The following is a 12,785-nucleotide window of genomic DNA, read 5'->3' on the forward strand; positions in this document are numbered from 1 at the left end:
GACCCTTGACAGTTTATTTACAGCTGGTAAATATGATGTTGTAAAATCATTGCAAAATGATTCTTTGTCCCTAAAGCAGAGCAGTTCACGAGGATATTATCTTCAGATACAATTGACTTTGCATGTTACACATCTAGAATTGTGCAAACTTGTTATATGGACAGCTAATGAATACAAGATCATTAATGTTCAACATAACCAACAGTTCTGTCAATCATCAATTTCAAGGTTACGTTTATTTTACTTCAACAAACTTTTACCCAGAGTAGTTGACGACTTTGAATCTGGCAGATTGAAGATTAGTAGAAAATATGAAAAATTTTCAAACTGATGCAAATAAAACTTGTTTCTAACATAAAAATCAAATATCTTTTCATTCTGGGGTAATCATTTATTACTAAATATAATATGTACACATTTTTTCAAAAGTTTGGTGCGCAGCGACATCAAAAAATCAATGTCTGATAAAAAAGTAAATTCAAATAGTTAGTAGAAGTGTGAAGGTCAAGAAGCTTAAACAGTATTTGTTGACCGACATGCAAAGACTTAAGTGTGCATGAACGTACCGGTACTTAACTTCACATTAATGGAGTTTCAATGTTTTTTTTTTAAAATGAACAAAAGAAATTCGGTCTTTTTTCTGTATAAAAAATACTTCTACTGTGATCAAAATTGAATTAACATATTAAAATTTTGGCAAACTATTGATTGGAAACTAAGTGAATTTAGATTTCTTGTCAGACATAAAACTTTTGTACTCACTCCCATGTTATGCTCAATAATTTAAGAAATCAGTCAGAATGGTTTTTACCTTAATACAAATGATGTGCCCAAGCACAGTATCTTTTTTAACAAATATCGGTGCAAATTACATTGACAAATATTATAATAATGTGAAAACATTATGTTATTATAAAATAATATCCTATTGCAACCTGCTGATGCAAATATATTATAAACAAAATTGGCAGGTATAAACTGATTGCAGTAGTGTATAGCCCTGGGGTGGGACAATACACACATGATAATGTTACATATCTAGATACATGCTATATGATACAATACAGATCTTGATAATATGATTAATTAGAAAATGTAGCCAATTAAAAAAACTTAATATCTTATTTCATATTTTTTACTTTAAATGGACAAATTTTTCTATATCAAATCATGGGCTTTGAAATCAATATTTGATGTTCATAAATTTTTTTGACTAGAAATTTACAAAAACAATATAAATTGTACATATTGCCAAACGTCTATAAACAAGTTGATTAAAATAGTAGTGTAGTTTATCAAGAACACTTACTAAAGATTCATTCTTAAAAAGTCATGTACATTGATATTGATTAATGAAAGTCTGTAACCAAGTTGAGTTTATGAAAAAAAAAATTTCAAAAGGTTGTTTGTGAAATGTTTCGAACCAATATTTTAATGCATGTATTGTAAACCGTATCTTAGATAATAGTATGTATCAGTGAATCATCCCACCCCTAGTAGTGAAAGCTGAATTTCATAATATCCCCATAATCATTATTTACTCATCATCATCTTTGATAAGGTCAGATCTTAAGTTAACCAATGCAGCACAAACAATCAAGTATTTACTGAGTTTCTTCACCGAGGTAACTGGAACTATCTGACTCAATATGCGGAACACTTTTAATCGTCTAATAGCCCGTTCAACGTGAATCCGTACCGTGGCAATTCTTCTGGTCTCTGTAACATCCTCTTCTGAAAGTTGGTCTTTACCTTTTGTAAAAGCTGGAATGTTAAGTTTCACTTTCAGAGGAAAGAGTAGGTCATTGATGGTAAAACCTCGATCGGCCATGATTTCATCCCCAGGAAGAAGGTAATTTAAAATCCCAGATTCTTCCACAATTGCTTTATCACTAGACCTTCCTCCAAAGCCCTTAGATATAAACATAATCTGACCATGTGGTGCAATACCAACCAAATACTTCCCTGTGTTGTTGGACTTGTAGTGACTGTATGTTTCTCCTCTGGTCTTCAAGTTTTTTGCTCGTTGAATAAAAGTTTCTGCACAATCAATGATGACTGTAGTTTTGGGAAAGTTCTCACGAAAAGACTTTGGCATGGTTGCTCTAATTGTTTCACGTGGAAGCCAAACTATTAAGTTTTTTAGTTTTGAAGCCATAAAAGAGAGTCTTTGATTAAAAATATTGCATGCATGAGACTCAGATATACCAAATCTGTTGGCAATATCTGCAAACAGTAAATTAAGTCTTAATTTAATTAGAACTAGTAAGACTTGATCTGACACAGGCATAGTAAATGTCAGTGGGTTGTTCAAACTTTCCATAACACGCAAAAGAGTTCTAAAAGTCTTTAATGGCAGTCCTGTGTAAAGTAAGGCTAAGGAATTAGTTGTTATGTCAGCAGCACTGAGATGTACATGTAAGGTGTTGCAGTTTACACCTTTTCCCTCCATCTTGATGACTCTTGTTTGTGTACCTGAATTCCTGGATCCTGCAAGGAATGGTCTTGCATATTCATGTTCACACAGTGTGAGATCTGTCCACTGTGTGCCTGCAGATCTGCTTTCTGTCATGCTCGTCTGCACAGAAGAAGATGTCATGTTTGGTTCAGTCTGAATGTTGAGGGTTTCAACTTCATCTGCAGCAATAGCAGCCAGTTTTTGTTGTTTTATAACTTCTGTCCTGCAAAAAGATTTACAGTATAATACAAGAATTGACAAACATGAAATCAAAATCATAAATTTCAAGTTCTATTAATAGATAGTAATTTAATTTTAGTTGTAACATGTCATTTAATTGGTAAAACGGTTTTATCCATTTTGTATAACATAACTTGCCTCCGTCACAATGAGTTACGTCAAAAATGTATTACTCCACTTGACGTTAACGTTTAAAATATGCGATATTTGAAGCCTTTTACCAAAGGAAAATATGGAAAAATTGTCTCATTGTCTTCATTGAAACTAAATTAAAAGGTATGAAGCTTATTTCAACTTATGTTTTACGATATAACATAATTTGGGGCGGTTTATAAAAGCGTAAACTGCCCAAAGTTATGTTATATCGTATAAGGTAAGTTGAAATAAGCTTCATTCCTTAAATAGAGTTGTAACGATACAGGAATATATTGACTGTAATGATCCTGAGTTTCAACAATACGCATATCGTATGCATCATCTTTTCAGAAAGTGATAGCAGAAATTTCCTTTACAATAAAAGTTAAAAAAACAAAACAAGATGGCGCTCTAAAATGACCATTATGACCATTCTCATAGAGTATCTCCACATATTATACGCGTAACTTTCACACTAACTTATTTAATTTTGGAAGTGGGGAGGGGGACTGATCTGTTGCTGTCAGGTATCTCTAAAAATAATATCAAAATAATATCTAATTTTCTGAAATTATTTTCAATGGCAGCAATACAAAATATATATTTATCTCTGCTCTTTCATTATCTGGAGTCTCACACATACCCATCCGTCTTTTGTTCTGCAACAAACTTCCTTTTCAAAAGTCGATGACCAACTTTTATGGGAGCTTCATAACCTGTAAAAAATTTCTATAAATTATTGATACTTATGAAATAATTTGTAAATGCAATTTAATAGTGTGCATATTATAACCCGAGAAAATATAAGGCATGTAAACTATATACTATAGATTATATTTTGTGCTTGCATTTACAAATTATTTCAAAACGTGGTAAGACACAGTAAATTAATAGTATGCCTTGTTTGTGAACGCGTCGTTCCGCAAGCATCGTTCTACTTTCACTTTACATCAATGTCAAATCTATTTTTAAACATTATGTATGCAGAGTTTTTATGTCATAAACAAACCTAAATTCAGACTGGGTATGGGATTTCTTGCAGTTGGTCGCCCATCTATAAAATGTGTTGAACACACAAACACATTCTTCGGCAAATCATTGCGAGCAGCGATGCAGTGCTCGTTGCCATCGAACTCGAAGTTTTTCGGGCTCCGCTTTAGGCATCTTGTGAAGGCTGTATGGAACAATGCACGGACAATCTTTGTGGAGAATGTCACCGTGAACTTTGCAGATAGAATGCTTCCACAAATAATTTTTTTTTCTGTTGTTAAAACAGTTAAATACCGCACACGATTCGCCCCCCTCCACCTTTATACATCTTTCACGGCTCACGGGTTTCACGGTTGCAATGGCGGATGCATCACGTGACATGTGATGGCTACGCTCTGTAACTATGACGTAATTGCGGGAAAAAGTTGTGTATACAATTACAATATATGTAGTCACTAGTGTTTAACTTGTTAAAACTTTTTTTTTAAATAACAAACTGATAACATATCTTCTCTGTAAACTCAATAAGTGCGTAACATTTGATTGACAGATATTGTTAAATAATTTACTTAATATACATGTATATTTGATTTTGCCACCGTCAACAAAGTTAATCAATGTGTTTAGCTAAATTGCTATAATACTCGTACTCTCTAATTTTTACGAACATAAAAAGATGTAGCTCCTAGTCCCAGTTAAGACAGCATTATAACAGACGCAAGCCCTGCTATAAATAGGTTCGAATTTATCTGTAATAAGAATATAAATATAGGTAATAAATAAATCCCGCTCTCTCTCTGTCAAACACACACACCATAATTAGATTAAATGCAACGTAGTTTCATAGTGAGTAGAGTAATCGTTTGTTATATGTGTGTTCCAACTACGCCTCAAAATTGATCCTCGTGTGAAATTTCCTAAAGCATCCCTCTACACAGAGTCCGACCCTGCAGTCCTCACACCACCACTGAATTCTTGTCTTCCTGAATTCGCCTCCATGTCCTGCACAAACAGCACATCTCTTACGCTTACCATCTGGTATTTTGGACGGAAAGTGTCTCTCGGACAATCTTGCCAAGGTTCTGTGTTGGACTGGTATCAAACGCAGCTGTCTGTTCCTACTACCCTGTCGAAACCCTCCAATAAGTTCTTGGCAAAGCTGCTGGTGAAACTTCAGATGATCCATTTTGTGTTGTACAATGAAGGAATCTCGGTAGCAAATATAGGCATTTACTACAAAGATATTATAAGATAAAATCATTTCGACTTCACAAAAATATTTTATAACAATTTACATTCCGAACAGCTTTAATCAAATATGTTTTATATACATGGAAGTGTATGTTAAAGCATATACCTGCTGCGGTTACAAGAGAGTGAAATAGGAGTTTTCTCCACATCTTTAAACTCTTGAACTGTGGCTCAAATTGGAGAATTAGTTGATCTCCGAGATCGACCCCTCCCATCGTAAGATTGTAGGTATCTATTATGGCAGGAATAGAAACTTCGCGACCCTTTCCATTTGTTGTTTGTATTTGCCTATAAATATGTAACACTTTTAAACTTGACTCATCCTAAAGTTTTGATATTTTTAAAATATTTTAATAAACTAAAAATAAAAGTGTACAACCGGTATATATGTAGAAAAGCAAGTGAATTACATGTACATGCATATGTTTCAATTTATGTTGAGGAGCGATTACATGATGATAAATATAACTTGGTGTAAAATACTATCGAAAGGCTGGCAACTAGTCATAGTTTTCGTTAATTTCACTAACATTTGAATACAGATACCAAATTCTAAGAGGTAAAGGTAATATAAAAAGCTATTACAAACCCTATGAAAAAAAAAATGTTTTTCACTATTTATTTTCATTACAAACCAACAGAGCTACAGTCTCAAGAGATTCATTAAATTCAATACCTTGCAGAACCAGTAGTGGTCAACAAAGATACAACTCTCCTGTCCGCCCACTGTACAGCCATCACTCCAGCACGTGTCTTAACATTCACATCTCCTCTCTGCATTGCTGGGTTCTTAAAACTGGAAGGCATATCCTTTCGAGACTTGATAACTGTTCCTGTACTATGGGTGTCCTTGTCCAAGAGATCGTATACCAGTCTGGGGCTGGTGAAAAAACTGTCGAAAGTGACATGATGCTCTTTGTAGAAATGGGGTTCCATCAAGTCCATTACTGCCTGATAACCCTACAACATATACGAGTTCGCGTGATTTTCACTTAGTGTTCTTTTTTCGGTGTGTGTGAGTGGGGGGGGGGGGGTGTTGCACTCCCATGTTTTGATAAAAAAAAATGCTATGTAATTAATATACTATGGTATTAATTGATCCTATACTCTTTAGCTTGTAAATATGCAATCTGCTAAAAAAATCTTTTAGTTATTTTTTTAAATCACAAAGTCTTCTAAGCATTGAATTAATTGACAAATAAAAATTTACCGCTGTTTGTTAAATTCCTCGAAATAAAATCACAGTTTAGCAACATAAACAAATAATAGAAAAGACGCGGAACAGAATATTTCGACTTGTCTTTGTTTTTATTCATGGAAAAGACATTTCAAATCTACATAAGCCCGTGTAAATCAAATAGCGGAAAATCAGTTTCAAGTTCTCGCGGAAAAAGCATACCAGAGTACTCACGTAAATGCATGATGCTTGAGATTTGAAAACAAAAATACAGAAAAGCAGGACCACCCCCATAAGTCAAGATCAGAGCACGTGACTTAACAAATAGCTCTACTTGTAGGATACTGCATTATCGCAGTGAGAATATACTTTTTTAATGAAATATCGTGTCAAATACTTTCTTAACAGTTACAATTATTATTATTCTGTCAAAAGCACTTACTTGTCCGTTCGGACTGCGTCGCTCATTTCTCCTGCCTTTGTATACGTTAATGTGATGAGTGTACCCAGAAGTGGAGTCGGACAGCACCCAAAGTTTGATCCCCCATCTGTGTGCCTTCTTATTTGAGATGTATTGTTTGAGTTGATGCCTTCCTTTAAAACCTACTATTCTTTCATCTACACAAACATCCCGGTTAAGCCTTTATTTGAAAAACAAAATAAAATCCTGACAGATAGATAAGTTTATGATTAAAAAATATGTGTTAACAGGAAGCTCTCATTTGCAGATTTTTACTGAATTCTTAAAAAGAAATTTTAAAAAAATTGACACATAAAAGGGGGGGGGGTATTAAAGACAATAACCTGACTTCGTTTAACAACAACATTCTGTCTTTCAAAACTTTATATACGAGTACTTAGTATATTTATTCACCGACCCCAGGGGGATATTCAGTTATTTCACATTTAAATAATATATAAATATCACACCATGACAGAATATGAAGCATTTCTAACATAGAGGTACAAATCAAAAATGTACAATACAACAAGTAAGATATTCGTGAAAAATACAGGTTTTGTAACATGTACGAAATGTTCGAACGTCAAATATCTTTGAATCCACATATAGAAAATTACAACAATAATGGCAGCACAAAAAGGGCTGAATACTGAGATATATATAAAATTTTGTTCACATTATAATTTTTAACTTCGATTTGCTCATTTTCCTCGTGAGGAAAAAATTAAGATACATGTATCTATGTGTATATGTATTATATTGAAAACATACTTGTAATTTCGGCTGAAGGTTTCGTTGAAAAACTCAATGATTGGAGAAATTTTGTGAAGTGGATCATACCCAATTTCCCCAGGTTCTGCTGCCGTTGTGTTATCATTGCAATGGAGAAACTGCAGTATGGCTTGAAATCGATTTCTAGCCATGATTTGGGAAAAATTTGGAGTTTCCATTGACCAAGCACGTGTATTACTCTCCCAGTAAGATTCATATGTTGGTTTCTTCACTACCCCCATGCTCAGCACAATGCCCATAAAAGCCAACATCTCCTCTCGGGTTACGGGATACCAATCACGGAACCGTGAATGTGGACCTAAAATCATGGGGGGCCTGCTTCTTCTTGATATCTCCTGATCTGCATAACGGTTTGTCTCCCTTACAAGAATATCAACAATGTCGTGTTGATCATGCTGGAGAAACTTCATGAAAAACTCCAAACTTGACATACCTGGATCAAAATTGACGGGCCCTGTTTCTTCTTGGAAATCAGGGTCCGGCATGATAAACGAGCTAGGATCCACTACATTAAACCACGGACCTCGAAATGTAGTAAATTCTTCATTATCATCATCATCGGAATCGAACACGTCCGAATCTATGTCAGAAGTAATGTCCGAATGGTGCGCCATACTTTTGTTTTTTTCAACGCTAGCGTACTCACTCATAACCCGACGTCACAATTCAACGTCAACGTAACAAAATGACGTCATATAAAGACCAGTACATATACAAAAATAAAGGCCTATACTTGTGTCAAAATTTAGATATGACTTTGTTTAATCACACAAAAGATAAATGGCAAATAAAAGATAAAGTAAATATTTTTTTGGAAAACGACATTTTTGTCGGTTTGGCGTTGACACAGTAAACGACATTTTTGTCGCTTTGGCGTCGAAAGGGTTAAGCGCTTTCATTTCAAATCTTCAGAAGCTTTATAATACGTAACATAGCAACATAACGTCATAACGTCATAATAAGCGGAACACGGGCACGCAATTGATTGCTCGTTTCCCCGATATAAAATTCTTGGCATCCAGCACACGTAATTACATATACTACATTTTTAGTGGCACAAGACATGTTTGCATTTACTGTGAATTGTCTTCCATTAAAGTCATAAGTTGATCCTTCCATTATATGTCTACACGTCCCGCAACGCGCGTCTTCACACTTAGTCACTTTGTAACTGTTCTTAAAATGGGACGAACACAGAATTCTTCTAAGATTCTTGGGCTGTCTTCTGCTGTTAATAAATGTTACATCTCTATATATTTGTTGTGTTGACCGGTCCGTTTTCAGAACGTTGTTAAGTTGGTGTACTACGGAGGTCAAATTATGATTCCTTGGATTGTGGGTATGCACAAATGGAATTATATCCGTTTTATTTTCCTGGGTTTTTGTAGACAGTAATTCTGACCGTTCATGTCCTTTGGCTTTCAATATCCCGTTATCTATCAGGTTTTGAGGATATCCCTGTTTTAAAAGGTATAACTTGAGTTCTTTCAGTCGGATATCTCTGGTGTTTTCGTCACTAACGATAGCACATAAACGTCTAGCCAGATTGTATGGAATTGCTGTTTTTGTGTGATGAGGGTGACAGGATCCAAAATGTAAATACTGGTGGGTGTCAGTTGATTTGTAGAAGATATCCGTTGAAAGTTTGGTATCTTCTTTGATGGTTTGGCGCAGACCATCGGGGTTTGGCGAGACCATCGGACTTTGGCGTCACCATCGGACTCTAAAGTGCGATGGTGACGCCAAAGTCCGATGGTTTCGCCAAATCCCGATGGCCTGCGCCAAACCCCGATGGCTTGCTGTCTTTACGGACCCCAAAGTCCGATGGTCACGCCAAAGTCCGATGGCTCGTTTCCTATGAGACACGCGACGCTAAAATGCGATGGTCTGACACGCCGAAGTCCGATGCTGCGAGGAAACAATCAACGTTTATGACGTCACAATAGTCCGACGTCATGGCGTTGTCCTGCATTCAACATCCATTGATTTAGTATTTGTCCCGCTTACAATTTAACTGATTTTGCTTGTTTTCTCCCTCCAGAGCTATTAGGGTTAGACCTTGTACACCATTCGCCTGTAAGGGTTAGTTCTTGAACACCAATGTGTTTCTTCGAACTCACCCAAGAGATTTTATGGTTAGTCCTCGCACACTATTGGACTGATTTGGATTAGTCTTGCACCCATCCAAGATACCTAGCTTATGGTTGTTACACATTTTTCTACTGATAAGTGTTAGTCTCGCACCTATATCCAAAAGATTAGGGTAAGTCTTTGCATTTAATATTTATTTGTATTTATTTTAAACAATCGGGTCTTGGCATGGCGCGGCATCGCATTTTTGCGCAGTAGTACGATGACCTCATAAACGTTAATTGTTTTCTGCACCATCGGATTTTGGCGTGTCAAACCATCGCGGTGTGGCGCAGACCATCGGACTTTGGCGTGACCATCGGACTTTGGAGTCCCATCACACTTTGGAGTCCTACATATATATATACAGCTTACTCCACTTATATTGAACTCGTTTATTTTGAAATTCCGGTTATTTTGAAATAGAAATAAATCCCCAGTTTTTGCCTCTCATATTCTTTGCATTAAAATAACGGTTATATTGAAATCGGATATATTGAAATTTCGCTTATATTGAAGCCACTGATCGGTCCCCACAGGTGATAATGAGTTATTTTCATAACGGTTATATTGAAGTACTCTCTGGCGGGTGTCGTTACGGTTGGTGACAGTAATTATGCCTGATTGACCAGTTGATATAAAAAGGTGTGAATAATTAAGTTTTCACCTTATGTGTTTTTTATACTGCATGCTCTTACGAAAAAAAAAAATTCTTCACTGTTATATTTTTTGCGTCCACGTATATAATACGGACATATAGACTAAACAGCTAAACGTTTAAAATAATAAAGTAACCCTCACAGATCTAGGAAAAAACATAACTTTGAAATTAAATACGTACTGTTAATGCCTATTGATATGCCTAAATTCGAAATAACTAAGGTATTTACCCGAGTACACTTACGACGAAATACAAGCAGCGTTCAGCAGTACTCAACCGTTTACGTCCGGTGAATTTTCTCCAAAACGTAAATAAATGCGACCGGGAAATAATAATGAGGGGTGAAAATTGTCTTTTCAATGAAACAGAAATAAAAAAAAAATGTTTAAACCTTCAAGGACTCATATTCTATGTAATCTGTTCACTGTTATAGATAAACGATGATAAATTAATATGTTCGGGTTTGTTCATCTTTATTCAAGATCGGAAGTGAACTTGTAAAACTGGCGGCTTCACGATTTTGCTTATATTGAATTACGGATATATTGAAATAATTTGCATGGTCCCCTGAATTTCAATATATCCGGAGTAGGCTGTATATATATATATATATATATATATATATATATATATATATATATATATATATATATATATATATATATATATATATATATATATTAGGGATGTCAAATCGGTCAATTTTTAGTACTCGGTTACTCGGACGTTTTTCCGATCGAGTACCCGGGTACTCGGTAAAAAGTGTAAATAAATATGAACAAGTAAATTGATGACTGTAAAACATTGAAAACTCTTGTAGAAATAAAACCACATGCTTTGATAGGAGGTTTACCCGTAAATGTATTTCTGATTTAACAATGATAAGCACTTCGTGCCCGACGAAATTTAATATAACATTTTTTTTAAAATATCAGATAAACACAAGAAATATAATCATAAATGGTTCACACTGTTTTTGTTTTTAATAAAAATACTCCTTCCGTAAATTGTGACTCTTTGTTGCGTTTGACGTCCAGGTATCAGTCGTCAGATCTACGTGTAGTATCAACTTGAACTTGACCTTGAGTTCTCAAAACAGAGCGGATTTACGATTTTCGCACACTTTTCACTCCTATATTATATAGTATTTCGGGACGGTATTTTGTAGTATTGTGCAACGACGGACATCACTTTTTAAAAGCCTTTGCCTTCAACCAATTTTTTTGGCGTGTAATCAAACACAACCATATCAACAATCGCACGCTTTTCCGAGAACTTACCCTCTCGGAGAATTGACAAAATTATCTAATTTATTTAAACATATTAGACCTTAAATGATATTCAGTGAAAACAAACAAAGCAAATCAAAAATAATGGTAGAAGACACTCACAGCCAAAGGTGAGAAGGCCAGGTAGCAGGTGCTTGGTCACGATAATTACTATATAAACACTGTCAAAGGCGATAACGGTCATTTAGAGGTGTGGGAAACCCTAATTACTGTATGTACAAGTACAATAAGCATTTTACGTTTTAAAACAGATTTTTATTGGATTAATAAATAAGCTATGAAATATTCAAAAATATACATCCGAGTAACCGAGTACCAATTTTAGTATTCGATACTCGGACGTTCGATCGAGTACCCGGTTAACCGGGTACTCGTTGACATCCCTAATATATATATACATGTCCTGTGAAACTAAGAACTTAATTTATGTCATAACATGCCCGGGTTGTAACGAATTTTACATAGGAGAAACTAGTACTACTCTGAGAGCTCGGATAAGAGTCCACAAACAGCATATTAATAACCCGCAATACAGACAAATTAAGCTTAGTGAACATTTAGATATATGCGGGAAGAGACAATTTACCATTTTCCCGTTCTATAAGATGTCCGGAAACCAAATCCAACGAAGAGAAAAAGAAAAACACTTTATTACTACTTTAAAACCAAAGCTAAATAGCATTGTTTGACTTTCCCGTAATAACTGCTGGGAGAATTACGTCATAGAGACTGTATTACGTTCCGCTAATTATGACGTCATAGAAGGCGTTACTATGTGACAGTTAAAAAACTTGATTGTAAAGCATCTGAAGATTTTTTAAATGAAAGCGCTAATGCTTTACTTTGTTGTCTTCGTGTTTTCTTTTTAATTATTTTTACTATATATATATATATATATATATATATATATATATATATATATATATATATATATATATATATATATATATATAATTTATATATTTCATAAAATGTCATCACTGAATTATTCAATAAAACTTGAGATAAATGATATAAAAGACGTAAGTAGGGATAACCGATTGAAAAAAGAAATGTGCAAATTATTTTCGTCATTCACCAATCTCAATATTGACGGAAACTTCTAAAACAAGCTGTTCCGTGATCGGGAGGTCGTGAGTTCGAATCTAGGCCGCGCCTAACCTAAGTCGATATAAAAAATGGGTTGCAACTGTTCCTTC

The 12,785-nt window shown here is 34.8% G+C and overlaps 2 protein-coding genes across 2 annotated transcripts; both read right to left on the reverse strand.

The window, feature by feature from the left end:
• Nucleotides 1-1,497: 1,497 nt before the first annotated feature.
• LOC134276293 (uncharacterized) lies at nt 1,498-4,151 on the reverse strand. Its single transcript, XM_062758549.1, has 4 exons — nt 4,118-4,151; nt 3,843-4,007; nt 3,477-3,549; nt 1,498-2,681 (listed from the first exon to the last, which is right to left on the reverse strand). The coding sequence occupies exons 1-4, from the start codon at nt 4,149-4,151 to the stop codon at nt 1,538-1,540; spliced, it is 1,416 nt and encodes a 471-aa protein (XP_062614533.1). The 3' UTR covers nt 1,498-1,537.
• A 537-nt stretch (nt 4,152-4,688) lies between these two features.
• On the reverse strand, nt 4,689-8,120 carry LOC134276294 (piggyBac transposable element-derived protein 4-like). Its single transcript, XM_062758551.1, has 5 exons — nt 7,486-8,120; nt 6,694-6,892; nt 5,751-6,034; nt 5,181-5,362; nt 4,689-5,056 (listed from the first exon to the last, which is right to left on the reverse strand). Exons 1-5 carry the CDS (start codon nt 8,118-8,120, stop codon nt 4,707-4,709), a joined length of 1,650 nt encoding a protein of 549 aa, XP_062614535.1. The 3' UTR covers nt 4,689-4,706.
• Between the last annotated feature and the right edge of the window lie 4,665 nt (nt 8,121-12,785).

Source organism: Saccostrea cucullata, unplaced genomic scaffold (genome assembly GCF_032062105.1).
Source record: "Saccostrea cucullata isolate Sc308-1 unplaced genomic scaffold, CSIRO_AGI_Scuc_v1 ctg6874, whole genome shotgun sequence".
Taxonomy (NCBI): domain Eukaryota; kingdom Metazoa; phylum Mollusca; class Bivalvia; order Ostreida; family Ostreidae; genus Saccostrea; species Saccostrea cuccullata.

Excerpts from the sequence above, each read along its gene's own strand:
- LOC134276293 (XM_062758549.1), bottom strand. The coding sequence starts at position 4,151 with ATGTATAAAGGTGGAGGGGGGCGAATCGTGTGCG. Across the intron at positions 4,008-4,117 it reads AGGGGGGCGAATCGTGTGCG|CCTTCACAAGATGCCTAAAG; the intron begins GTATTTAACTGT and ends TGTTCCATACAG. Across the intron at positions 3,550-3,842 it reads CATACCCAGTCTGAATTTAG|GTTATGAAGCTCCCATAAAA; the intron begins GTTTGTTTATGA and ends AATTTTTTACAG.
- LOC134276294 (XM_062758551.1), bottom strand. The coding sequence starts at position 8,120 with ATGGCGCACCATTCGGACATTACTTCTGACATAGATTCGGACGTGTTC. Across the intron at positions 6,893-7,485 it reads ACCTTCAGCCGAAATTACAA|GCTTAACCGGGATGTTTGTG; the intron begins GTATGTTTTCAA and ends TTTCAAATAAAG. Across the intron at positions 5,057-5,180 it reads CTCTCTTGTAACCGCAGCAG|TAAATGCCTATATTTGCTAC; the intron begins GTATATGCTTTA and ends ATATCTTTGTAG.